This window comes from Trachurus japonicus, chromosome 17, assembly GCF_045865225.1.
Source record: "Trachurus japonicus isolate A0001 chromosome 17, Traja_1.0".
In the NCBI taxonomy this organism is placed as follows: domain Eukaryota; kingdom Metazoa; phylum Chordata; class Actinopteri; order Carangiformes; family Carangidae; genus Trachurus; species Trachurus japonicus.
In genome coordinates this window covers 32,578,620-32,605,370 of record NC_140923.1, presented here as the reverse complement: position 1 = coordinate 32,605,370, position 26,751 = coordinate 32,578,620, and the positions used below count along the sequence as shown (strand labels likewise).

At 43.1% G+C, this 26,751-nt stretch overlaps 4 protein-coding genes across 4 annotated transcripts; 2 read left to right on the top strand and 2 right to left on the bottom strand.

Annotated features, from left to right (window-relative positions):
- Nucleotides 1-299: 299 nt before the first annotated feature.
- On the top strand, nucleotides 300-12,558 carry fggy (FGGY carbohydrate kinase domain containing). Its single transcript, XM_085805198.1, has 15 exons — nucleotides 300-1,021; nucleotides 2,631-2,742; nucleotides 3,253-3,404; nucleotides 3,829-3,917; nucleotides 4,297-4,412; nucleotides 4,612-4,740; nucleotides 6,522-6,625; nucleotides 7,655-7,762; nucleotides 8,878-8,939; nucleotides 9,305-9,467; nucleotides 10,043-10,117; nucleotides 10,248-10,368; nucleotides 10,463-10,557; nucleotides 11,967-12,028; nucleotides 12,338-12,558. The coding sequence occupies exons 1-15, from the start codon at nucleotides 839-841 to the stop codon at nucleotides 12,417-12,419; spliced, it is 1,653 nt and encodes a 550-aa protein (XP_085661324.1). The 5' UTR covers nucleotides 300-838; the 3' UTR covers nucleotides 12,420-12,558.
- A 1,485-nt stretch (nucleotides 12,559-14,043) lies between these two features.
- On the bottom strand, nucleotides 14,044-16,619 carry LOC146971126 (peroxiredoxin-6-like). Its single transcript, XM_085805215.1, has 5 exons — nucleotides 16,487-16,619; nucleotides 15,659-15,815; nucleotides 14,796-14,945; nucleotides 14,486-14,632; nucleotides 14,044-14,328 (listed from the first exon to the last, which is right to left on the bottom strand). The coding sequence occupies exons 1-5, from the start codon at nucleotides 16,576-16,578 to the stop codon at nucleotides 14,185-14,187; spliced, it is 690 nt and encodes a 229-aa protein (XP_085661341.1). The 5' UTR covers nucleotides 16,579-16,619; the 3' UTR covers nucleotides 14,044-14,184.
- Nucleotides 16,620-17,019: 400 nt separating this feature from the next.
- Nucleotides 17,020-19,488, top strand: LOC146971125 (polyisoprenoid diphosphate/phosphate phosphohydrolase PLPP6-like). The gene is made up of 2 exons (XM_085804113.1): nucleotides 17,020-17,508; nucleotides 18,896-19,488. The coding sequence occupies exons 1-2, from the start codon at nucleotides 17,124-17,126 to the stop codon at nucleotides 19,315-19,317; spliced, it is 807 nt and encodes a 268-aa protein (XP_085660239.1). The 5' UTR covers nucleotides 17,020-17,123; the 3' UTR covers nucleotides 19,318-19,488.
- Nucleotides 19,489-22,922: 3,434 nt separating this feature from the next.
- On the bottom strand, nucleotides 22,923-25,997 carry LOC146971124 (myocilin-like). The gene is made up of 3 exons (XM_085805197.1): nucleotides 25,369-25,997; nucleotides 24,813-24,917; nucleotides 22,923-24,012 (listed from the first exon to the last, which is right to left on the bottom strand). The coding sequence occupies exons 1-3, from the start codon at nucleotides 25,847-25,849 to the stop codon at nucleotides 23,210-23,212; spliced, it is 1,389 nt and encodes a 462-aa protein (XP_085661323.1). The 5' UTR covers nucleotides 25,850-25,997; the 3' UTR covers nucleotides 22,923-23,209.
- Between the last annotated feature and the right edge of the window lie 754 nt (nucleotides 25,998-26,751).

Here is a 26,751-nt window from a genome sequence, read left to right as displayed (position 1 = left end):
CTATCTATCTATCTATCTATCTATCTATCTATCTATCTATCTATCTATCTATCTATCTATCTATCTATCTATCTATCTATCTGTCTGTCTGATCTGTTACATAGGCTATATGCTATGTACCCATGTTACTGTATTGTGTACACACTACACAGGCATGCTGTAATCTATCTATGGGTGTGATGTAAAAAAAAAAAAAAAAAAAAAGAGGAGAAAAAAAAGAAAAGAAATCCTAAATCACGTGACCGCCGGACCACGTGATCAGCAGCAGCGCTGCAGGACTTGTGCCGAGATCACAGAGTAGGTAGGTGCTGAACTAACACTGTTTCTGTCCTTTAGTAGACAGCTGGCGTTCACGTGAAAACACAGTGTTGTTGTAACAAATACGTTAAAACACGACTGTTCATTGGCTTAATGTTTAGGAAGTAATCGGTGAACTACTAGCTCAATCCATCGAGGAGTAGCCTATCTACACACATTAGGGCGGCAGATCGTACAAAGTTCAGTCCAACACAGCACCGTGATCACTAACCTCCCTACTGAAACACCTAGGCAGTAGTTGCAATGCTTTAGGCAGCACTATGGCAGAGGAGCATGTTGTATTGGATTGCATACGGGTGTATCGCTGCATTAGGGTACCACAGTCAGCAGAGGATGAGTTCACTGTCTGCTGATAGAGCACAGACAAGACAACGGTCAATGATTCAAAGCAAATGCACTATTTCATGTGTTAGTATCTGTTTACTTAGATGCATTTTGGACCAGTTAGACAGTGCAGCCTGGTTAATAATCGTGGTCTGCTCCGCCCTCCTCTTTGTCCTCCTCCCCCAGCTCGTCCCTCATGGCTCAGGTCTATTATGTTGGAGTGGACGTGGGCACCGCCAGTGTGCGGGCTGCGCTGGTGACCAGAGACGGGCTGGTGAGCAGCACCGCAGAGGAGCCCATCAGCATCTGGGAGCCCCAGCCTGACCACTATGTCCAGTCCTCCACCGAGATCTGGGAGAAATGCTGCACTGTGGTCAAGGTGGGATGAGGCAGAGCAGTGGTGGTGCTCATCTCGAGTTGCATTAAAGTGGATGCTGAGGAATTAAACCTAAAACAGGATTGTTTTTTTTCATACAAGTATCAATGCATTGAGAGCCAGACCCCTCTCAGACAACTGTTTATCCACTTTTTCTAGCATTTCTGTGTAGGTCTTGCAGCCATCTCATGTTGGTTGGAGATGTGCACTGTACAGTCAGGGAAGCTGCCAACAGGTTTCTATGATAATACATTTCATAGAGGAATTAAACCTAAAACAGGATTGTTTTATTTTTTCATACAAGTATACTATAAATGCATTGGTTGGTTTATTGCTGAAGCAGAGCCAGACCCTTCAGTCTTATGTCTGTCTCACTATTAGCCAATATTTAATCCATTCCCCTCAGATGTAGCAACTGTTTATCCATTAGGCCTACTTCCATTTTATTCCTTTAGCTTTGACTTTTTCTAGCATTTCTGACTGTGTTACATTTTTAGCCATTTAGTTGTTTCTCTCAGTGGAAACATCTGGCTGTGAGGTCTTGCAGCCGTCTCAGGTTGGTTGGAGATGTGCCTACAGGTTTCAATGATAATGCATTTCCTAAACACCAGCATCACAGCAGTGTGTAGGCTACTCCTGTTTGGAGGAACACAAAACACTATTATGTACAGCTGTGCTCATAAGCGTACACAGCCTGGCATAACTTGTGAAATATTGGCCATATTTCAGAAAATACCATACTATTGATCATGCAAAAAAAAAAAAATATTCAGGGTTGGTGGTTTATTATCACACAACTGTTTGCTCTATTTAAATCATAATAATAAGTGCAACCACCCAAATGGCCCTGATCAAAACCCTCAAAGTTTTAGCCTGATATTAAACGCACAAATCGACACAGACAGGTTTAAATGGCTGTGTAATTAATTTGTGCCTGTGTATAACAAGTCAGTGAGATTCTGGGCTCTAGACAAACACCTGCACGTGTCATCCATTGCTGCTAGCCTATGACTCTGCTGGATTCTGAGCCACAGGGAATGCAAAAGAACTGTCAAAAGACCTGAGGGAGAAGGCTGTTCAACTTTATAAAATGGGAAAAGATAATATAAAAAGATATCCAAAGATTGGAAAGGCCAATCAGCAGTGTTCAAACTCTCATAAAAGTGGAAGTTGAAGGGTTCTGTTGATACCAAGCCACAACCAGATAGACCAATAAAAAAATGTCTTTGTTGGGATGTCTCATGGTTTTATTTGAATCCCATTAAAATACGAGAAATGTGTTTTGCCTGATCACTCATGTTTTCCTTAAAGAATGGTACACATTTTACAAAATCTGCTAGGGTTGGGAACTTATGAGCACAACTGTAGGTCGATAGTCCATGTGCTTTATTTAAGTTGAGCTACATAATAATCAGTGATTGGGATCAAGACAAGTTAGTCAATGCAGCCCAGCATCGCAACCCTCTGTCCTCACACCCTCATTGTTACACACAATACACAGTATGTATGTGGTGATCACAACCTGCCATCTCATTGTCCCTTCGTGGGTATCATCTTTGTAAATGCACCGAACGAATCAGATTTTTCAGACCGTTGTGTTTGTCATTTCCAGACAGTGACCCAGGATGTGGAGAGGAGCCAGGTCCGAGGTGTTGGCTTCGACGCCACCTGCTCTCTGGTGGTTCTGGACCAAAGCTTCCAGCCTGTGTCAGTCAATCAGGATGGTGAGTGAGTCACCTGACCCGCCTAGTAGTCAGCAAAGTATCATTTATGTACATCTACTCTTAAGTACTCATGTATGGGTGTAGGAGAGGATTAACTTTACTTTGGAGATGCAGAACTGTTCAGGTTGAAATGTGGAACTGAAATTTTCCGTTGCTTGGCTTTGCTTGGACATGTTGTTTTTAGTCCAATGTAATGTGATAGTGTATTGATCCCTGAAGGTAACACCCCCTCCTCCACGCTGGAGTCAGGGTGAGGTCAGGGTGAGCTACAGAACAGAGCAGAGCCCCTGCAGCTGGGAGGGAGTCATGTTTTTTCTCAATGAATCAAGGTAGAGTCAGGGGTCACGACCCAGGCTACATGATGATACGCTGTCAAGACATTACACACATCTCAAAAGCTTTGTTCATCATCTCTCAGGAGACACATCCAATCTTCAATAAATGGCACCAGGGATGTTCAGGCCGTGCAGTGATTGGTGTTTTTTTTTGTGACCTGTTTTCTCTCTCCAGGGGACAAACAAAGGAACGTGGTGATGTGGATGGACCATCGCGCCGCAGAGCAGGCCGCTCGTATAACTAACGCCGGCCACAAGGTCCTGAGCAGGGTGGGAGGGGTCATGTCACCTGAGATGCAGCCCCCTAAGCTGCTCTGGCTCAGAGAGGTGAGAGGTGAGCAGGGGTCACCACAGGACCGCTGGTCTCTCTGGCTTTTTACAGTTGGTCAGCATGTGGCGGTTGTTATTTTAGCCTCGCTTACCCTTTTTTTTCTCATGGAACAGATTCCTCAGAACACGTTAAGCGCCTTCAGCTCTGACCAGTCACTATTTGTTCCACTGACTCACTAAAAAAAAAAAAAAACATGTCGGCTAGGTTAATCCTCCAGTCAGTGCCCCTGACCAAAGGCACTGGCTCATAATCTGGAGTTGGTCCCCGGGCGCTGCACCGCGGCTGCCCACTGCTCCTCAGGGATGGGTTAAATGCAGAGAAAGAATTTCACTGTACTAGCTGTATATGTGACTAATAAAGTACCTTTACCTTTACTAACTCGGGGCTCCATCACCACATTTAATCTCATGTTTTTGTCAGAATCTCAGAGAAAGCTGCTGGAACAAAGCTGCTCACTTCTTTGACCTGCCAGACTTCCTGTCTTGGAAAGCAACAGGCTCTTTGACAAGGTGAACTTTGCTGATTCATTACAAGTGTGGTGGATTATTCAAACTCTTATCTGTGAGTTATTTGCAGCTATTTATTCCGCATGTGTAATATGAAGGAGTAGTATGTGTGTAACAGAAATGTCAGAGATGGAATGAAGTGGGCGACCGACGAACTGTTGCTGTTATTAAACATCTTTGCTGTTGAAACATTACCCTGCTATCAAATTAATGGTGCTGTCCTCAATAGCAGGGTGATTCTAGGAAATCTGTCTTTTATCATTGACAAAGTGTTTTTGATACTGTGGCCTTCCCAGGATGCTGCCAAACAGATAAACAGACAGCACGTTCATTTTAATCAAATATCTGGGGAGTCACAGGCCTATCCTGCACTCTTCCACAGATCTCTATGTACTCTGGTGTGTAAATGGACGTATTGCCCTCCAGAGGGATGGGATACCAGCTTCTGGAGCAGCATCGGACTGGAGGATCTCCTTGAAAATAACTTTTCTAAAATAGGTCAGGAAATTAAAAACATCATTGCTGCAAATCATCTCTTTAAATTATACTATTACAATGGAATTTAAATTAATTACAGAGTTTAAAACTATAAGACATTTGGAAAATGTGAAGTCCAAGCTGACTTTTTTTCTTTTTTTTTTTTTTTTTTACAAAAGAATTCTTTCATTATTCAAGCTGCAGCATTTCTGTCATCCAGGCAGCGTGACGTGTTCCCCGGGGAGTCCGCTGGGAGACGGCCTCAGTCAGCAGGCAGCAGCAGATTTGGGTTTGGACCCAGGAACTGCAGTCGGTGCTTCTCTCATTGACGCCCATGCTGGAGGCCTAGGTATCACACACCGTCCACACCGCTGTTGTCACCAAGAAACTGTTACTGAATGAAATGATCTACGCTGTGTTTTCTGAGGTGCATCCAGCATTTTTTGCCAGTTCCACATGACAAGGAGAGGCAGCGTCGTGACTCTGTGCCACACTCAGGGCTGTTGCTAGGAATTCTGGGCCCCCTTAAAGAATACTAAAGTGGGCCCCTACCCCCTAACTTTTCCACTTTTTTTACGTATGTATTATCATTTTTAATTTAGCCTACTTTGTTTTGATGCTAATGCAGCATTACTATGAGTATTACTCAGGGTCTTATGCAGAATAAATCAGTCATACAAAGATTAGACTACTGGGGTTTTTTGTGGGCCCCACTGGGCGCTGGGCCCCTAGAATTATCATCACCTTTCTCCCCTATGCAACGGCCCTGGCCACACTCACACTTCAGATGATATCAAAGAGACGAGGGAGGCATGAGGTCTAATGTAGGTGATGCGTATTTACCTCTGTCAGCGAAGTTATGTTTTCACTCTTTAATTGTTAGCAGGATTTAGCAAAAAAATACTGAACCCATTTGTAATGACCTTGATAGAGGGGAGGGATGGGACACAGGCCAGAGGGGAAGACATTACACTCCTACTTCTTTGGTCTTTTGCTAAATTGACATTTGATGTAAGTTGGATCTCCTGAATGCTCTAAAACAGAAAAGTTGATCCTGTAAGGAGCAACTGCAACACCCAGTAGATCAGTGGTTCCCAACCGTTTTTGGCTCGTGACCTCATTTTGACATCACAAATTTCTGGCCACCCCACAATCATGTGACTGTGCACGTCAATCAAGATGTGCCAGATCATTTATTTTTATATGCTGCGTTTTATTTGAATTCGATTTATATACGAGAAAGTGAAACTATAGAATAGAGTTGTTTAAGATTGTGTGTGGTGTTTTAAATCATCATTTAAAAAATAATTATTATTAGTTAAAAAAAATTTTTTTATCAGTAATCTTTTTTTATTATCAATTACTACATTTCAGGCGACCCCATTTGAATTCCAGCCGACCCCATGTGGGGTCCCGACCTCGGGGTTGAAAAACACTGCAGTAGATACTCATAATTGTTGTGCACAAATGTAAGATTTATCATTATTATTATGCACATGTGTAACAAAGTGCAACATCTGAGCTGAGGATGGCACCAGAAGAAAGACGGTGGCAGTGTCCGGTCTCTCCACATCTGAAATGTGTGTCTGACCCATATTTAGTGACAAGCCTGTGCCTGAGTAAAAAGTTAAGAGCCGATGCTGCTGTTTACTGTATCTGTGAGCACTTTGTTGACTTTCTTTGCTTTTGGACCATCTGGTTTTGTTCTGGGAGCTCAACTGTTCATGAACCCTGACCTCCGACCTCTGGCTTTGACCTCTGCCTATCACACATTGTCATATCAGTCAGAGGTCAAAACCCGCTGAACTTTTAGTTGTGGTACATGTCACAGCGATGCACACCCCCTCCTCCACCGCACACAGATCACATCTCCACCTTAAACTCAAACCAGCTTGACAAATATTATTCCAGCAGTTAGTGTCACTGCTGAATCCCATGTGAAGGTTAGGAGGACACTTCTAAAGGATTTAAAGCTTTTGATCTGTAAATCAATGTTATTGGTCCCTGATGGGGCAGTTTAGGTAAGCTAAAAAAAAATCACACTATAATTATACAATTTATCATTTTTCCTGTGCAGAAAATTCTGATATTGACTAAATATAACCCAAAAGCACATGTCATCCCACCCAGGTGTGATAGGAGCAGATGTGAAAGGCTTCAACCTGCCGTGTGAGGAGCAGCCCATCACCTCACGCATGGCTATGATCTGTGGGACCTCCACCTGTCACATGGCGGTGAGTGGCTCACAGCTACGCTTCACCTGCTGTGTTAAAATATTCCAAACATTAGCAATAGCGTTTCCTGTCCCGATGACCTCTCTCACACTCATCACTGCATGACTAATACAACACCCTCTACCATTAATCATGCACTCCCAGCCGCCGTATCCTAACTGGGACGTCACAACTCTGAGGTGATGTAAAGCTAATGCTCATACACAAATAGGCAGTCTATTTAAAGTCAGTGTGATAAATCATATTTTCTGGTAATGCTGATGACAGGGTGCTGTGTTATGTCATTTTTACATTTCATATGTTCAGTGCATTTTTATTATATACGGAGTAAAATGATCTTGTTTTATTAATCTTAAATTGAAAGTGCTGTTTCCACTGTCATTTAAAACAGGGGTTCTCAACTAGTCTCACTCTGGGACCCACATTTTCCCATGGTCATTAAGTCGCGACCCACTTTTATAGAATTCAAACCAAGATTTTTTTTTTTAAAGCCTTTAAAAACTCATTTTGCTCTTTATTGAGCAAAGTGCATTTCAGAGCACATGAATGAAACTGACCATGACAACTGCATGTATGGAAGTGAATAAAAAAATATTAAACTGCACAAAATGGAGACCAACAAAACGATATATTTGACTTCTGATGCATCTCTGCATTCAGAGCATGTTCACAAAAGTGAATAAATACCATATTGCACAAAATAAAGACTCACAAAACAAAACAAGATTCACTGCATTCAGGCCACATTAATAAGAAACTGATATCTTTGCATTCAGAGCAAATAATAAGAAAGTGAGGAGGACCATTACAACTGCATGTGTTCATGTGACGCGTGCTTTTCAATATAAGTTATTTTTCAAAATAAAAGACATGTCCAACATCAGATGTGCATTAAATATTATTTACTTTTTTGACCAGCTGTCCGCGACCCATCCAGAACGGGTCCGCGACCCACTTTTGGGTCCCGACCCACCAGTTGAGAACCGCTGATTGAAAACACATTTGACTCTTTAATTTTGTGTGTGTCAGATGAGTGCTGAGCCTGTGTTGGTGCCGGGGGTGTGGGGCCCCTGCCTGTCGGCCATGGTGCCCGGCCTGTGGCTCAACGAGGGAGGACAGAGTGCCACAGGGAGGCTGGTGAGTCGGCTGTTGGCTGTTGTGCATGATCCCACTGCTGTGCAGTAACCCACCTGTGAACAAGTAGATGTGCAAGTGAAAAAAAAATGTGAGTTTGCCCAAAATGCACAATGGCTCCATGAACAACAAAGTCTGAAACTCAATAAAAGGTTTATTCACTGTCACTCAGATTGGAGCAATTGTCAGAATAATGCTTGTAAAGATGCACATTAATGAAGAACCCCCAAAGCAAGTCCCTTCATGTCCTTCCACCATTGTTCATGGTATGTGCGTGTGTGTGTGAGACTCTGTAGACACAATCTTGTTTTCATGTCATACAAACTTCATGCTCACATCACAGGCAGCTCATGTGCAGTAGATTGTCTGATGCCACAGAAATTAGCATATTGATATGGGGCCAGCTGATTTTTCTTAAATTCTGGTAGCATTCCTGATGACAAATTGATAGCAGTGAGCATGTGTAATTTGTCACGAGGAAATCCAAGTGCCTCTTGTAAGTAAAAAGTATCAGAAGACAAAAAGGATGTTATGATCTGATCACAAGTGACCACAAGTGATTAGATCTCACCTCCCCGCTTCAATGCAGATAAACAGCTAGGCTATACATTGGCTGAAAACAGCAATCTGAAAGACGCATGAGAGAGAGAGAGAGGAAGCAGAGTAGATGACCCTTCAATGTAGCCAAGACAAATAATAAAAAACAAAAAGGTGTGACACGTGGCCAGACCATCTCTAAATGTAGCCTAAGTGATTGGATCTTGAATATGTCCTAAATCGTCTCAGGTGCATTCACACCTGAATCAGATCACCTGACATGGATGTTAATATCATGTCACTCTGTAAAAAGAAATATTTGCTGAAATATTCCCAAATGAAATATCATGTGTTCTGTACTATTGGTTTGGCAACAGGGGCCAAAATAAAATAATTTTAAGATCCAGTGACTTTCCAGGGGAATTTATAAATATACTATTGTCATTTTATTGATTAAATTGTTCCACAGTTAGATCAAATATAATGATCAGATGTAGCCTTACCAGCCTTCTTTCTATTATATTATTATATATATTATATATTATATTGCTAATGGACCTTGTTGCCCTCCCCTCCCTCAGATTGACCACATGGTGAAGGGCCACGCTGCCTACACTCAGCTCCAGGAACAGGCACAGCAGAGGTCAGCTGATGCCTTTAATGTTGCACTTCCCACAAACATTTTAGCACAGCTGTCATCCCTGTCCACTTGAGTAAGCGACAGAAACTTTAGAAGCTTAGCGAGGCTGTATATTTGGACTTTATTCAATGGAAGTTAAAAAGAAAGTCAATTAAATTACCAAAATGTCCGATTTACTTGATTTGATTTTCTTTACAGATAATTACAAAGAGACTCTGGTGTTGTCCATGTTGGCCCACTGCCATGGCAACACATCATTAGTCATGCTCATGCTCCTCCTGTGACCAGTTATGTCCTCTGTACCTCTTGTATTTTAACTTTTAAACATCATTACGTCATCAGTTTCCTCTCTGTGCTTTTCCCCCCAGATCTCCGTTCTCAGGTAAAAACATCTCCAACTACCTGAACAACCACCTCAGCTCAATGGCCAACTCCGGCTCTGCTGTGGACCTGCTGGGATCCAGTCTCCACATGTGGCCGGACTTCCATGGGAACAGATCGCCACTGGCTGATCCCACTCTGAAGGGCATGGTGCGGAACCAGGACTCAAGGCATCAAATAAATAACTGATTTTAGGACATAAAAACAATAAAAAAAAAAGAAGTTTAGTAAGATGTGGAACCGTCATAAACTTCAAATATACTCACAGGCTCCAGTTTAGTTATAGCTCATCATATTGGATAATTCAGAACATTAATAAGAAAACATAAAAATATTGTGAAGAGTCACATGTTTGCTGACATAGACCTGGGAGGAAGTGAGGCTAGCCTGTCTTAGCATAAAGACTGCAGGCTTCGGCCTCTAGAGCTACTGATGGGGGCAGAGAGCTGAATCTGTTCTTGAAGCATCAGCACGAGAGTGATATCAACTGTCAATACATCTAATTCAGAAATACTGAAAATAGTTCATCACTGGATTTCCTAGATAATGTTTAATTATGTATGTGAACAAAATGAATTTACAATACTGCCTTGAAGTAGCTACAGTAACAGCAGCTCTTTGAAGCAGCTGACTTCACAAAGCACCACAGTCTGGGTTATTCAAACATTAAAGTGTTTATTATTCAGCTACAAAATGTGTCTTATTACTGTGTTGCTGTGTTGCAGGTGGTTGGACTGTCCCTGTCTCAAACCTTAGATGACTTGGCTCTGCTCTATCTGGCCACGTTACAAGCCCTGGCTGTAAGTGTGCTGTGTTTTATGTTTCATGTTCGCTTCCTCTGAGCTTCAGTCCTACACCCTCACACCTTCCAGTACCAAGGCAGGTTGTGTTTGTTTACCTGTGACCTTGTGTTTTCTTCTCTGGTTACAGCTGGGTACGCTTCATATTCTGGAGGCCATGAAAGAAGCAGGGCATGACATCACAACCCTCTTCCTGTGCGGGGGACTCAGTAAAAACTCCCTGTTTGTACAGATTCACGCCAACGCAACAGGTATTTAAAACAACAACAATGGATAATAATAGTATCTGATATGTGTATTATTTCCTCTAGTTCTTTAGCCCTCTACTCTACTATTCTCTCTCAGGACTGCCTGTGGTCTTACCAGACCAGACGGAGGCTGTGTTAATAGGAGCAGCAGTCTTGGGTGCATGTGCATCACAGGACTACAGCACTATACAGGTACACACACACACACACACACACACACACACATACACACAGCGGCTCAGACAGAAAAGGCATTTGAGTTGAGATTTGTTTAGACTTGCCTCTAATGACCAGATGTATCCTTGTGTGCATTCAACCCAGCTCAGGTTTTTAATGCGTCTTTCAAATATTCACACAGCAGTACAGATACTGTCCAGTGTGGGTCGCTGCCTCTGATTCAAAGTAATCAAAATGCATAAAAATCTGAAACTTTTTTTTTTTTTTCAACATTTAAGATACTTTGACTTGAATCCTGTATTTCTCAAGCGGATGACATCTTTCATGAGACCAATTATTTCTAAATTCCCAGAACATTTAAACGACTCATCTCGAATTTGTAATGCAGACTGAGTGTTAAAAATGTTCTTCTCCTTAAACAAATATGAAATATTTTAAATTTAAGAAAGCCCCCATTACACATAATGCACTAAATGTAGACAATATAGATGAAGATGAATTGTCTTATTCTGTTTCTCTTTTTATACTGTTGCTATTTGCTGCTGCATAAATGTAAATTTCCCCACTGTGGGACAAATAAAGGAATCTTAATCCTCAAAGAATTATTCACACTCAGAAATATCTATTAGATATAAATATCTATCTATTATTATTATAACTATTAGAATATTAGATTTTTAAAATGTTGTACTATTCTTCCTAAATTAAGAAATGGAAATCATTTTCAAAAAACAAAAAGAGAATTACAGATTTTAAGATTTTAATGGGCATTGTTTCATAATTCGACTCAAGATATACACTAAATGTGTCTCTTCTTAATCCCTTCTTTCAGATTTTGTCTGTTGTTTAAATTTACCTCACATCACACAGCACAGCTCTTACATTCACTGAGTCGATGGCTCCATCTGCTGGGTAGAAAACTACAATAAATAAAAAAATAAATACGATATACATTATACTGTGCATGACTCTGCTTGCCTCCGCCACAAAGCAGAGCTGGATTTGTGCACAATGCGTTTAAGATATAAAGTGTGGATTAATCTTTGGCTGGGTCAACTCATCATCTCCTTGGTGTCTGGGTGCCAGAGCTTGCAACAGAAGAGAATGACAAGCCTTTAAGCCAGATATACTAAAAATAAGACGTTATTGTTTGGACTAGGCTGCACCTGTCAACCCGTTTTCAGCCATAACTGCAGCAGCCAGTTGTTGTGTCTGATCCTCTGAGCTGCACACAGTCAAGTGGCCGGATTTTGTAGGTTTAGACAGCAGAGGGGCCCCGCACTGCATTAGTCATAAACTCAGCCACAGTTACCGTGGTTGGCCTGGGTTCACTCTAGAACTGGGTCAGGTTTGGCCCCAGACTGTGTGTGTGAATGAGTAACGTGATTTATTGACTGATATTTTTCTTTGCAATTATGTTTTAGGAGGCAATGGAGAAAATGGCAAAAGTGGGGAAAGTTGTTCAGCCTGATCATAAACTGCAGAGGTGAGGCAGGATTTATTTTCTCTTTTTTAATATTTGGGGAAAGTAATGTTTGCTTTATTTTTTATGTCGCTATCCACGGGACAAGAATATTAATAGGTCCAAATTCCACAATGTTCAAAATCTTTTTTTTTTTCCCATGGGAACATTTTTTTTGCATTACCGGTAATCCATTTATTCTAGGCGAAATCAAATTAATGATATTGCAGAAAATCCTTTAGATTAGAAATCTTGACTGTGTAAGAGATTTGCATGAAAAATGGAATATGTATCATATGCATAAAGTCCATGTTGTTATTTTCTTATTTTTAGCTTCTATGAGAAAAAGTACAAAGTGTTCCTGCGACTGTTTGCCCACCAGAGGGAGTACCAGGCCCTCATGAGCCAGCCATGACGCTGATGGAGGGAGGCCGAGTCTCTGTGACTGAACACTGATGATAAATCCACACACTGGAAACAAGAACAAACCTGCTCTATCCTTTATAACGGTTATTTTTTTTAAATTTTGTTTCTCAATAAACTGTAGGAAAACAGTTCTCTGGTGTTGGATGTCTATGAATGAATACAGTATAATCATGTCTGTGTCTGATGGCAGAGCTCAGTCTTGAGGTTTGCTGACGGCAGCAGATGAGACGTGTGTGGAGAGGAGCAGGTGGAGTTCTCTGCGGCCGTCTCTATTTCTGTTTTACATTCAACACTGCAGGTCTGATCACAACAAAGGAAACAAGGATGTAGGAGTGAATCAACACACGCGGCCCCTCGGCTTCATCCAGGGCAACGGCTCCATCGGCTGTTGCTGTTGTCAGCCTCAAATGAATAATACAAATAACAGAGCTCTGCCGCTGCCTCTCTCTGTCATTACATTCTCATGCATTCGATATATAATTTAGTGTACTTCAACATCAGGCCTGACACTCATTCATTTTTTAAAATCGTGTCCTTTGTGCTCTCATTGCGTTTTAAATCATCCCTCTCATTTCCTGTGCAAGCAGCTCTGTCCAGGCTGCTGCTCAGAGAGAAGAGCCTGTTCCAGCAGCTGATCAGCTCTTCACTCATACACTGGACCAGTTGAAGTGGGGTACGGTGGCCCTGAGAGCTCAACACACTACAACGTTTAATTAAAAAAAAATGCTTTCAAATACATAAAAGTGCTGCAATTTCATAAAAAATCATCAATATAACTACACACAAGAAAAAAAAACAAAGCACCAAATGATAAGGGTGCTACAGAGTCATGTTTCCAGCAGACGCAAGTGTGTGGGGTTACCATGTAGACATAATCCTAACTGAATGAACCTGCTGAGACTGGCTTGTCATTGCCTTTAACTCACTCAACCGCGCATTGGACAAGTCCCAGCCAGGTCCATCACTTTTTAGTGTCCCCTCAAAACACTTCCTTTGCGTTGTCAAATCTAATGATGTTTTCTAAATCTACAGCACAATGAGCACATTTCTGTCTTTGTGTGTCTTTTCTGAAGTTGCAGTGAATGTGTCCAGCTCTGCACAGCTGAGTTCAAAAAGCAGAGAACTAAGGATGAGAAGATAGCACTGTGATCCAAAGCCAACAGCATCAGAGACGTTTTAGTGATTCTTTGTCACTAATCACCGCTCTTCAGTCAAGATTGTTCAGCCATTATGCTTTTATTAGGTGAGAGACATACATCGTACACTCAACTATTAGAATACAGCCTCAGTAATCCATGAGATGAATTATCTTGACCTGGCAGAATAAAGGCAAAGTTATCACGACCAGTTACTCGATTAGACAATCCTGCACCTACTACACCATGAAATGTATATAGTGTAATGTGAAGTTGCTTTGGGAAAGATTGAGAGGTGAATTGTTCTGTATTTAACTGTGTTCAGAGTAGTTATATTATTCTGTGTGTAAGTGGCAGCAGAAACCACTTCCTCTATGAATAAATAACAAAGGTTGCCGGGTGACTGACCTTATAGCTTTAACACGTGATGACACAAAATTAGTAAATCTATCTATCTTTCAAAAGCAATCACCTTTACCTGACGTAGAACATCTATGTACATACATCTCTATGTTTTTATTAAACCAGTACAGTTTCCACTCCATCAGCTGGATGAGGGCTCAGGTGTGTTGGGTTGTGGAGAGCTGCTGGACGGAGGTTGAGTCTGTGCGACAGAGGTCACTGTTGTGCTTCTTCTGGCCGAGGTGTGTAGCGCAGGTACTTCTTTCCAGAGGGCAGCTCTTTGGTGTAGACGCCAGCTGGAAACAGAGCGGCAGCCTCCTCCTCAGACAAGCTGGGAGGAACCATCACACAGTCGCCCGGCTGGGTGGTGGTGGTGGTGGTGGTGGTGGTGTTAGTGGCAGAGAGCAAACACACACAGAGAAAAAAAAAGAAAAAAACAGCTTTATCGTTGCAGCCAGCTGCTGAAGTAATCGGTGCCAACTCAGGTCACTAACAAAAGGTGCGACACACACTGTACCTGCCAGTCAGCGGGCGTAGACACTCTCTTCCCCGCCGTGAGCTGGAGCGAATCCACCACCCGCAAAATCTCATCAAAATTTCGTCCTGTGGTGGCGGGGTAGAGCAGGGACAGCTTCAGCCTTTTGTCGGGGCCGATGATAAACACCTAAACACGATCAGAGATAGAGAGAGAGAGAGAGATGGAGACTGAGAGAGCTTCTATCTCACTCTACAGGCTCCACCACAGATAAGGCGCCGGTTTTGAAGGCCTTCCTGTAAAAGCAGCAAATGAAATAGTGTGTTGGGGCGGAGGGAGTGAAGGCGCTCACACAGCGGGCAGTCAGTGGCATGCCGTCTTTGTCCTTCTCTACTGGGTCCAGCATGCCCAGGGCCACTGCCAGCTCCCGTCCACTGTCCGCTATGATGGGAAAGGGCAGCGAGCGGCGGTCCGACTCCTCACAGTTGTAGGCCAGGATGTCCTAGTTAGTGCAGAGACACACGTCCAGCTAGTTAACTAAACTGCTCCATCCATTCCATAAACAATTTCAATATATAATCATAAAAAAAAAAACATTTAATTTAAATGTGTATCAGTAAGAAAATTCAATCCTGATATTGCATTGAATTTGAAATTTGCAAGTGACAGCATATGGAAATGTCCCTGTTAGCATGATGCTAAATTGAAATTGAAACTGAATATTTTTTTTTTTTTTAGATCTCAGTGGTTCTCAATTTTTTTTTCACATCAAGGACCTTTAATGTGACACAAATTAAACCATAAACACCCATTTGATAAGATTTTTGCTTTTAGATGTTTTCTTATATAAACTGTAACCAAAATTGTCTAAAATTCTGTTATTTCCTTATTCATGGATGGAAATGTTAGGAAAATAAATGATTTCCCTTTTTGCAGGGACCCCAACTAGAAAACCACTGGTTCGAGTTTTTTTGTGTAGTTAAAACCTAAAGCATATAAAATACAGTCACCTGTGTTGTCTAATGTGTTGTTAAAACGAGTCTTATCAAAGTCACAATATTCAGTGTCGAAGCAGAGGAACAACTGCCAAGCAAAGATCGACATGAACCTTAACTAATGTAAATCTACCCATCTTGCAAACCCTCCTGCAGCCTCTGCTACTCTGATGCTATCGCTGTGTGTGGTTTCTGAAAGCAGGCGCTGTAGCTGCCACACCGTGCTCCAGCCGTGGTGATCCTCCAGGCAGTCCACGGACAGGGCGATCATCTTGACGCCACGTTTACTGAACTCTCCGTGCAGTCTGGCAGCCCGGCCCAGCTCCGTGGTGCACACCGGGGTGTAGTCTCTGGGGTGGGAGAACAAGATCGCCCATCTGGGGTGGAAAGGGAGAGGTCAGTGAAGTGAAGCTGTGTCAGGTCAGGTGTGGTGTAGATTAATAAGGTCATATGAGATTTCACAAATTAGTTTCACTCTGCCTCAGTTTCCTCTCATCAGCACAACACATTTTCATGATGTGGTAAGTAACCATTGTTGCTTCTTGTTGGATTGCACAAGAGGATGTTTGCTGTAGCTGACACCAGTGAGTGAGAAGAAGAATCATTCTTCTATGGGGCTATGGCCTCTGTGTCAATCAGTTGCTGCAAAAGTAATAAAGTCTTTTTAGTGGTGGTGAGGCCTAAAGTCTAGTCTTAGGCGTGGTCAGTTTACTTCATGATTTTAATTTGGATCATCTCAATATGAATGAGAATCCTGAGGTCAGGTCATAAACTGCCATGGTCATAATAACAGACTGGACTGATCTATTTGTCAATATCAGCACTATATTATTAATTTTTATATTGCCTATGGCCACTCTTTCATCACTACACACTATACACACCTAATTGCCAAAGGTAGAAAAAAAAGCAGAAGCTATAGGAGGCTGAAACAGGAACTGGACTCAGGTCAGCTCTAGAGCTCCCTCTCTCATATCAAATACATTCTTCATTAAAACCTAAAATTAAATTCTAAATACATTAGATAATAATCATTATGGTTACTTACGAATCACCCAGAAACTCGTGCAGTTTAATTTTGCCAGTGGTGGTCTCTGCCTCGAAATCAGGAAATACATCTCCCAGCAGCAGCCCCGGCATGGTGAGGCTCAGCAGCTGCTCTGGTGACTGACAGCACGACAAGAAGAACAAGAGGAGGCGGGAACTTCCCCAATGAACAGGCAACTGTTTACACTCTCATCTATCGAAAGGGACAGTGGGCTATATAATGAACCCGACTGCTGTGGTGCGTTCAGGGCGCGTTGTGAGTGATTGGTGCGCGGCTGCTGCAACTTTTCAAATTACCATTTTTTTTCTTTTTTACGCACGCGTAGCCTACGACATTAAAATCAACTTTGTTCAAGTGCAACACTGAAACTCCGCTAAAGTGAAATATATACGAATAAGTCGAAAACACCATTTATAGTATTAGGCTAATACATCTGAAAAGTTACACCACATTAAAACTCAGTTCTCTTAATTGCACCTTAATAGGAGGATACTGCAGCCACGTGACCAGAGCAGCCCCGTTCTGACCCGGACTCCCCAGTTTGCAGGATGTTTAACATCTAAGCGCAGCAGGATCAGACCTGGGGGGTCCACAGAGAAGGGCGGCTAGATCACCGAGGACTCTCTGACACACCAACATGTCCTCACCAGCGGCCAGACGGAATAGCTGCCGTGGAAGCGCGTGTGGGAGCCGCGCATCATCTGAGCTCCATGTCCGCCGCCGGGCCTCCTCCTCCAGCTGTTCCTACTTCTCCTCTGGAGGACAGACTGAGGACTTTACCGTCAGACTGAGTCAGCCCATGTTCGCCATAACGCTGCGCCTTTTTCTGGCCATAGATCTGTGGCTCTCCAAGAGGCTCGGGGTGTGCGCCTGTGAGGAGTCTCCGTGGGGCAGCATACGTCCGCTGGTGCGGCTGGTGGAGATCTCCGGCCACGTCGCCCCGTGGCTCGTCGGCACTCTGTACACTCTGCTCCGCGGAGAGACGGCGGCGGAGCAGGAGATCATGCTGAATTTGGCCCTGGGTAAAAAAAAAAAAAAATGTGTCTCCTGTTTTGAATTTGAGCCAGGTGTGACCCTCATTAGGCGACTGAAGGACAGGATCAACAGCGGTAGTGTATCTGCCTCTTAAAACTATCATCAACCTTGTCATAACCTTCTCATTTGTTCACTTAACAAATCTGTGACATCTTGGTGACAGCTTTCATGAACACAACACTCTGAGTCATGTATCACCCAGATGCCATTGAAGTGTCTTGTTTACGCACCTTTATTTGTCGCCACATTAGCAGCGCGTAAATCCGATGCGTTATTACGCACGGTTGTGCCAACACCAAAGTGAAGCTTTTGTGGCTTTGTAGAGCTGAATAATGTTCATATTCAAATAGGTCAAACACAGCAGGACAAAGCCTCGTCAGTCCAATCAAGTGTCAAATAATGCATTAGTTATAGAGAGTTATAGGCTGCTCGTGCGTCCCCGCGACCGAGCCGCAGCCATGGCACGTTTTCTCTTTTGAGCCGCAGCTGATGGCATCTGCAGTCACCGAGAGACATGCACGCGAGACACATGTTTCTTTATTTGCACATTTGGATTATATTTGCTGACTGACAGGTCTGAGGTCAAATCCTGTGCTCTGGAGAAGTCCCAGAGCTGCTCTTGACTCTGCAGCCTATAGGATGACATTATGTTTTGGAAATAGTATGGCCACCAATCAGAGAGTACAGAGGTTTTAAATAGAGTTCATTTTATAGGAGAGAGTATTAGTGAAAGGTAAAAGATCATTTGATAGCACTTTATTATATATACTGTATATATATCGAATTAGGATACTAATGACATTTGTAAGGGAAAATATTTATTGGTGCTTAGTTAAGACATTAATAAGTATGATTTCCAGGTTGCTAGGTTGTGGGGGGGGGGGGGGACCTTTTGTCTGCAGTTCATCCTTCAACATCGAAGTTGTCTTCTTGCTCTTTTAGTTGGATGGACTATCATAAAAAAAATGATCATGACTCATCCACACAACTACAGTCTTAATGACATATGAGAAGAGAGACTCAGTATTTGACTGTAACTATATCATAAAACTGAAAGAATAGACACCCAAAGAGATTTTTCCCCAAACCATGTTCTTATTCATGGGTTGATAACACATTATATTTACACGATTAGTTATTTTCCATAAAGATGGTCTAATTAAGAATTAGAAAAGCAGTTAAAACCCTGTACAGAGTGTCTAAAGGATACACAGAGCCCTAATAGTTTAAGAACAGGAGCAGTAACCAAGAAGAAACATTTAAGAATTGAGATAATTGGGACTGTCCTGGATAAAGCCAGCTGCTTTTAGAACAGGTCCATTTTCAGGCAGTAATGCAAAGTGAAACTGGTGTTGTCTTTTCTCTCTCTCACAGCTCTGCTGCTGGATCTGCTTCTAGTCAGAGTTGTGAAGACTCTGGTCAGACGTCGAAGGCCTGCCCAGAACCGCTCTGACATCCTCTCCACGTTCTTTGTGGAGCGCTACTCCTTCCCTTCAGGCCACGCCACGCGGGCGGCCATGTGCGCCCGCTTCCTCCTGGCCCAGCTGGTGGACACGGCCTCCATGCGGGTTCTGGTGGTGGGATGGGCCACTCTGGTGAGCCTGTCCCGGCTGCTGCTTGCCAGACACTATGTGACAGATGTGGGCTTTGGCTTGGTAATGGGTTACTGCCAGTACAGCTTGGTGGAGAGGCTGTGGTTGACCTGGGACTGCCTCCAGGACATAATGCTTATGAGACTGAGAGAGAGACTCAACAGGGCTTATGGTGGACTCTGGATGGCAGATTGGACACATTAGGTTTGGTGGTTCTGTGTGTCAACCTATATGGACGGGGGAAAACATGTAGCATGAGTGTGTGTGATTCAAAAATCCCCTACAATTAAAAAGTGAACTTTATTTCTTGTGTATTGAATCTGTATATTGGAATTAATGGCCTGCAGTTGCTGGCAAGTTGCAGCTTTTCCCTTCAAGGTGCACTTGCAGCTTGTTTGCACATGATGCACTTGCACTTAATCTCACAAAGGTGAAACCAAAGCTGAATTTAATTAGAGCCCCTTTTGAATAAAAGGTAAAGTAAAGTGAGCTGTGTATATTTCCAGATGTAGTTCTTGAGACTGTGTGCGTTGGTGGATGCTTATCAAAGCTTAAACTACTGTATGAAACTGGCACAGTTTCCTGAGGTGGTGACACATTGTCGCAAGTAGTGTGTGGTTTCGTATGCTGTGACAACCCACACACAGTGGGTTCTCTCTATTTGTGTGACCGCTGGTGGGGATGAAGTCAACTCACACTCACCCAAGTTTCCATCAGCTGCTGCTGAGCCTCCTGACTGTCATTATACTGTAATACATCCCATCTCCTCTTACACTGTTGATAAACTCTGCTGTCACCACCCCACTTTTTTTTAACATACCATAGCAATTTTGAAAGAAAAAAAAACTTCATAAAGGTGTAGAGTTTATGTGGACTTGGTTTAAAACTGTTAAAGAGGCCGGAGAATGGACAAGGCCTTTAGTTTTCCCTGTGCATATCTGAACTAGAATCAAACAGCTGGAAGGTGTGCGTGTAAAATATAGATGCAGACAGTTTTCCACTGTGCATAATAATAATACTGTGGCTGCAAGTAGCAACATGGTCTTTAAGCAGTATACATATGGATTTAACTAGCTCAGGACTTTGTCATTCATGTGTGTTGGGTCAGGACTCAGGGACTGGATCGGTCAGGTTCAATTACTCAAGATTCTTGCCCATCTATTTGCCCCAATGCAGGTGGGTTCATCAATAATATCAATTTCCATACATTTTAACTGCTAAAACTCCACAAACCTCTGGCCTCAGCTAAAATTAGCTGTAGCACTGCTCCTGTCTTTCTACACTGAGTTTACCTTTGAGAATCAATAATAATAATTATGATAATTATCCATTGTTGCTGAGAGGAAGGGGGAAGGGTTCAGAAAGAGGTCACAAGAGTGAAAGTGCATTTGAATCTACAGCCCTTTACCAAATGTTCTGTTAACTTATTGTCATAATCATAACAGAAATATTAAAGTTAGATTCATATCAGGGTGGACTATGATATAATCAAATTCATGGTCTGAAGTTTCAGTCCACCCCTGGACACAGTGCATTATTTACCTGATAACAGTGGAATAGGCCTATATAATGATGTGGCCTTTATATGACAGGCTGCACATGTGACATTGGTGGTTATAGATGATCTACCCAACATGCAAACAACATGATGCTCCATTGTTGTCTAATAAGGATGTTAAAAAGGAAGCCTGAGCCTGACGCCAGCCACATAGTTACGTAGTATGAATATTAAACTGAGCTTTGGCTTTGTTCTTCCTTATGGTTTCTGAGCTGTCTGTTCTTGTTGTGTATGGAAACATATCTGATGTCTCTACACAGCTCTGGGTCTGTGAATGGGAAACAAACAAAATGGCAAAGACCGAGTAACACAACACTAATCCAGCTGGGGAGAGCAGGGAAAGGGGGCAGAGAGGTCAATCTGGCATACAGTATACTAAGAGATAATGCCAATGTAAGGATTACCAGGGGAAGCAGGAAAAATAGTCTGCCCTTCTGTCTGAGGAGCTTTGAGTGGGATTGATCGTAACTTCAGACAAGACACTAGTGGAGAGAGTGGAGCTGCAAGTTCAGAGGAAAAAGTCAGAAGAACCAAAATTTAAAAAGAGATGCTACTATCAGGCAAAGAGCTGTGTCTACACCAGAGGTGCTCTCCAACGATGGAATCTGCATGGACGGTAAGAGAACTTCACCCCTAGACTTATCTGCTGGGACAGCGACACAGAGGAGGCTGAGAAAGACACTGACAGGGCTGCTAAAACTTGTTTTGATGCTCCACTGTCCCACTGCTGCAGGATTTGCTGTCCTGATGGCCACCAGTCAGAAAATGGAGGAGAGGCCTCGGGGAGTTGAAAAGCATAAAGACGGATGCAGCAGTCGCTCTATTCCTGCTTGACAGATGAGTAACTTTATTTTAACAGTGATGAACAGGGACAGTAGGTCAGTTTTTTCTATGTCTATGGGAGTGTGGATGTGTGCAGCTGGATTACTATTTGCTCCATTTTGTCCATATAATGTCCATTAAATGATCCATTAAAAATGTTAAAACGCAATAGTGGTTTTAGTGGTAGGCCTAATTTGAAAATGCTTTATGGTAACATTAATTTTTTTGTTTGAAGTTTGGGGGTTGGAGCATCAAACTGACCCTCTGTTTGTTTTGCTGCCACTATAAATGTCTGTTGGTTTCCCGTTCAATTTCAGTTTCATTTCAATATCACTGTCAATTATAATTTCTAAATCTGTCTGCTTACATGTCACCTGTCCTACCAGTAGGTGGTGCTATGCACATCCACAAGTATCCTCATGATGTAACCCAAATAATGCCTGTTCTTTAACATGTCATTCCACCTGGTCCTAGTTATGATACTGTCTGTTTTGATATGTACATGGGACTACATGGAGAGGAACTGTGTGTGTTTGTGTGTGTGAACCTAACTACGACAGGAAGACCTTCAAGTTCTGTGGTAAAACCACTACTTCAAACCACACGACATGTCACAGCTATTATTGTTGTGTTGTGGGGCGGTGTTTAGCTCAGTGTTGAGGTTATAGCCCTAATTGCAGGCGACCCCGGTTTGAATCCCGCGCCGAGCGGTCCTATCCTCCACACACACACTTGCACACACACAGAGCCACAGAGAGTGGCTAATTAATTGCTTATAATATGTTTTAAAAGTTCATAAATGAAATATCTGATAAATTGGTAAATGGCAAATTTATACCCAATGTATCTTGGGAGATACAAACTCTAAAATGAAAAATAAAGGTCATATTTTGTTATTCTACCCTAGAAACATTAGAAAATAGCAATTTTTTATTTTTCCAAAATTTTTATATATGCTTGCCCATTTAAGGGATATTGTATAAAATGTTTTATATTAAACTGGGCCTATAGTGCCATGAATAAACATACCGTGTTATTGTTCATGCAATACTAAGCTATTCAAATAATACACAGGTTCATATATTCATATTTTTTCTAAATGTGTACAGGTAGGGTGGCTGTGCCGCTGCCATTTAAAAACATACCTTGTTAACTGATACCAATGTTGATATCTGTCAACTGCATGATAATCATGCAGACAAGCTATTCAAATTGACGTTTTTATTTGAAACATTAATGCGGAAACTAAAAGATATACAACATTATCCACTCAACCAAAAATTCCACGACCCCTAGGGGTCACGGGCCACCTGTTGAAGACCTCTGTTTTAGAGCTCTTGGAAAAAGGTTATGTTTGATAAACCAAATAAACAAATAAAAAAGGCAAAGAGTTCAATTGCCAGCACAAACAATGACAAAAGTTCTTCAAAAAACATTTATTGAAAACTTACAGAACATGAATATTTATTGACAGATAACAAACATATTTTCCATTATTCCTTTTTCTGGTGATAGCTGATCATCATCATGGGTCCTATCACAGCTATCACAGTCATTATACATTTTATTTACAATAGTAACAGACAAAATAGATTTTAATGATGCAAAAATATGTTGGAGCCTTGCATTAACCGCAATACAGTGTCAATATTTGATCTCATTCACTTGCTCTTTCATCAGCACAGTCCAGTACACAGCAGTCTCTCTCTGTCATGTTTAGCTGCTGCCATGGCTGGCCTTGCCCAGTCTGACATCATAGGTGACCATGTGGAAGTTGTCCCAGGCGTACAGCTTCCTCTGGGCGTGGTTATAGTCTAACATGCTGTTGTAACGGTACTTGTTCTTGAAGGGCACAGACACTGCTTGCCCCACGCCGGTGGCTGTGTCGAACACAAAGTTAATGTTGGTGTTGTTTGCTGTGTAGCTCGCCACCGTGTACAGACGTCCACACACCATGAAGGCATTGGCCACCGTGTTCTTCCTGATGTTGGTCTCCCAGCTCTTCTTCACCCCCAGGCTCTCGGGGTCCAGTTGGGAAATCACAATGGCACCTTTTGCTTTGCTTGTGCTGTAGATTGCCCACAAACCCTGTTCGTCCACGGCCAGGTCGATGTCGGTGTAGCCTCCCCAGGAGTAAGGGTGTTGCCCGTGGAAACCGGCGTGGGGCAGGTCCAGGCGCGACGCCACGCTCTCAGAGGCCAGGTCGTAGCGGATCAGGGTGCGGCTGCGTTTGCGCTGGTAGTAGATGGAGCCGCGGTACATGGTGGCCCCTGTGCTCTCCACAGGCTCCGGCAGGACCAGGACCTTCATGGGGAAGCCTCGGGCAAACTGATCCATGTCTTCATATGCAAAGAGCTGACGAACGTCCTTGCCCACTGCATCGATGCGCCACACGGTCTTGTTGGTGTAGAGGTCGCCCTGAGGCTCGGGGTCTTGGAGCCACACTCCATATTTGCCTGTGATACTGTCAGCCTTCCTGTGCATCACAGGATCTCCCACTGAGAGCAGCTCTCCACAGCCTGAGGGGGGGAAATAGAGTTAAAGGGATAGTTCAACATTTTGGCAAATTGGCCCATTGCCATAATTGCTATAGTCATAGCAGTAGGTTCGTTACCTTTAATTGTAGGTGTAAGCTATTTTTAGTACAGCGGAGCGCAGCAGCTGGCTGCTCAGAGCTACGCTATGGAGGCTAACGGAATTTCTTGGTTTCCCTCATTAAACTCATCAAATACAAAATCCCAAAACTCCACAGCGCTTTTGTAGACAAGTTGTGACCTGCACAACCACCACGCTATGAGATAATGACGGAACGTTACGAAACGGAGCCGTTTTCGAGGTAAATACAGGGTAAATACGGAGACTGCTTGCTGAAAAACTGTCCCTGAACGCAACGCGCATCAGCGGTTTTGTATGAATTTACCTCGAAAACGGCTCCGTTTCGTATCGTTCCGTCATTATCTCATAGCGTGGTGGTTGTGCAGCTCACAACTTGTCTACAAAAGCGCTGTGGAGTTTTGGGATGTTGAATTTGATGAGTTTAATGAGGGAAACCAAGAAATTCCGTTAGCCTCCATAGCGTAGCTCTGAGCAGCCAGCTGCTGCGCTTCGCCGTACTGAAAATAGCTTACACCTACAATTAAAGGTAATGAACCTACTGCTATGACTATAGCGATTATGGCAATGGGCCAATTTGCCAAAATGTTGAACTATCCCTTTAAACCTCATACTTGCTATACACTATTCAAAGTGCATAGAAACAGACTACATCAGCGCCCCACTACTAGGCCAATTTGAGCAGAGACAAGCCAATTTTTTTTACCAGTAAAGGTGTGATTCCCCTCAGGAATGAGGTGGGATGCTGGAACCTCTGTCACCTCCGCCTTCATCTCCTGGTACGCCCCATTCCCAAAATCATATGCAGGGTCTGGGATAGACAGTATAAAGGAGAAAAATGTAAAATATTACACAAAAGTTTAGATTTGGAAGAAACTTCAGAAGAACATGATAGGAAATAAGAACTTTTACATATATTAGTAGTAAAACAACACTCAGACAACATCAAAGTGTAAATGTGTCATATGTTTGCCTCAGAGCACAGCAGCTTCCCTCTTACAACCCTGCTATTGATCTCCTGAAAATGATCACACACACATGTAAACAGACATGCATGAGTGACAAAGCCATAAAAGAAGAGTGTGTTGTAAATTCCTATCCTCTTACTCAACCTTGGATTGCTAACTGCGACCTGACCTGTTGCCCTGGGAGACTTTTCATAGCCTGAGTCAGCCACAAATACATTTAGAAAATACAACCAAACGTACAGAAAAATGTATGGAAAAGAAGATCTACATTTGGATTTGTTTTGATGCACATACCACTGGCGGGTCTGTTTCCACGAGTCCCAGCGGAGGTGTGTGTCTGTTTGCAGGGCTTCTGCCTGAGGGTCTCTGCCTCCTGGCTCAACTCGCCCACCCTCCTCTGCAGCTCCTGGATCTGCGTGTTCAGACGCTCCTTGTCTTCTTGCAGCTGGTTCCTTTCCTCCGTAACCTGGGCGAAAGCTTCCTGGAGGACCTCTTCGCCGTCAGGCTCGATCCCAGTCCCCGTGCCCTTATCCTCTCCTGCTAAGAGCCGACTGACCGAAGCCTCCAGCAGGGTGAGCCGGGACAGGACTCCATCCATCTCTGGTCTGGCGCTGCCTCCGGGGCAGCTGGTCTCCTCTGGACTGGCCACGGTGAAGGTGTAATGGCAGCGTGCTTTGGGGTCATTTGAGCGGTGGAAGATGGCACGGTCTTCAGTCTGGCTTTGACTTGACAGAATAAAGCAGGACAGACACAGGAGAGACACTTGGAGCCACATCTTGGAGTCACTGATCCTCAAGTTTAGGATTTATTGCAGAGATACAATTGTTTATCAATGTCTTCTCTTTAGGTGACAGTCCCCTCTTTTCTGTCCTGCACTAGTCTCTTCCTACCTGAGTATCCCTGGTCAGTGCAGGTCAGTGTCTGAATCCCAGCAATGCTCAGAGTAGGATATTTATACAGTGAAGTGTCAGGGAGTGGGAGGGGACGAGGAGCGTGGCGGGGAATGAAATAGCCAGGGGGGTGTGGAGCTTGTGTGTGCATGTGTAAAGGTCCACGTGTTTTTGCTTTTTTTTTTTTTTTTTTTTTGCTGGTGGTTAAGTGAGGTGCACTGAAAGGGACAAACAATGTGAAACTCACCAAGTGTCAGTGGAAAAACACACAATTTGTTGATGTTGTTGTTGTTGTTGTACAGTATGGAAAAAGTTATGTGGGTATGTCTGTGCAGGTTGTTTTGACTGGACAGCCTCTCTTTATGACCGTCGGCTGTGGAGCTGTTTACTTCCTCCGTAAGTACCATTAAACCACCTTGTGATTAGTACGAGAGTTGGAGAATCTGAAGCTGACATTTGCCAACCACACTCAGCTGGTGCTCTTCTCCTCCCTTCACAGCTGGACAGGATGTCTGGCACAGGAGGATAGGCTGGCTGTCTGGCAAGACCTTGAGATGTGGTGGAGTTGCTCTTCCTCTCTTCCCACAAAATCCCCATAATTTCCACAAACTCGACCTGCCAGTAAATCAGCCAGACTAATGGCTCTTACGTCAATGCGCTCCGGCATAGAGGGGCTTTGAAGTGATGCATAGGTTTAATGATCACCATGTTCATCATCACCTAGCATGATAGCATGCTTACCCCCTTCCAATTTTTTTTGTTACAATTTATCCCAAGGTAGACATAA

What these genes read in the sequence shown, in the direction of transcription:
- fggy (XM_085805198.1), top strand. Translation starts at nt 839, where the DNA reads ATGGCTCAGGTCTATTATGTTGGAGTGGACGTGGGCACCGCCAGTGTG. An exon ending in AGAGTGCCACAGGGAGGCTG is followed by an intron (nt 7,763 to 8,877) that starts GTGAGTCGGCTG and finishes CCCCTCCCTCAG; the next exon opens with ATTGACCACATGGTGAAGGG. An exon ending in AGGACTACAGCACTATACAG is followed by an intron (nt 10,558 to 11,966) that starts GTACACACACAC and finishes ATTATGTTTTAG; the next exon opens with GAGGCAATGGAGAAAATGGC.
- LOC146971126 (XM_085805215.1), bottom strand. Translation starts at nt 16,578, where the DNA reads ATGCCGGGGCTGCTGCTGGGAGATGTATTTCCTGATTTCGAGGCAGAG. An exon ending in ATCACCACGGCTGGAGCACG is followed by an intron (nt 14,946 to 15,658) that starts GTGTGGCAGCTA and finishes TGCACTAACTAG; the next exon opens with GACATCCTGGCCTACAACTG. An exon ending in TGCCACTGACTGCCCGCTGT is followed by an intron (nt 14,633 to 14,795) that starts GTGAGCGCCTTC and finishes GATCGTGTTTAG; the next exon opens with GTGTTTATCATCGGCCCCGA.
- LOC146971125 (XM_085804113.1), top strand. Translation starts at nt 17,124, where the DNA reads ATGTCCTCACCAGCGGCCAGACGGAATAGCTGCCGTGGAAGCGCGTGT. An exon ending in CATGCTGAATTTGGCCCTGG is followed by an intron (nt 17,509 to 18,895) that starts GTAAAAAAAAAA and finishes TCTCTCTCACAG; the next exon opens with CTCTGCTGCTGGATCTGCTT.
- LOC146971124 (XM_085805197.1), bottom strand. Translation starts at nt 25,849, where the DNA reads ATGTGGCTCCAAGTGTCTCTCCTGTGTCTGTCCTGCTTTATTCTGTCA. An exon ending in TGGAAACAGACCCGCCAGTG is followed by an intron (nt 24,918 to 25,368) that starts GTATGTGCATCA and finishes TGTCTATCCCAG; the next exon opens with ACCCTGCATATGATTTTGGG. An exon ending in GGGGAATCACACCTTTACTG is followed by an intron (nt 24,013 to 24,812) that starts GTAAAAAAAATT and finishes TCCCCCCCTCAG; the next exon opens with GCTGTGGAGAGCTGCTCTCA.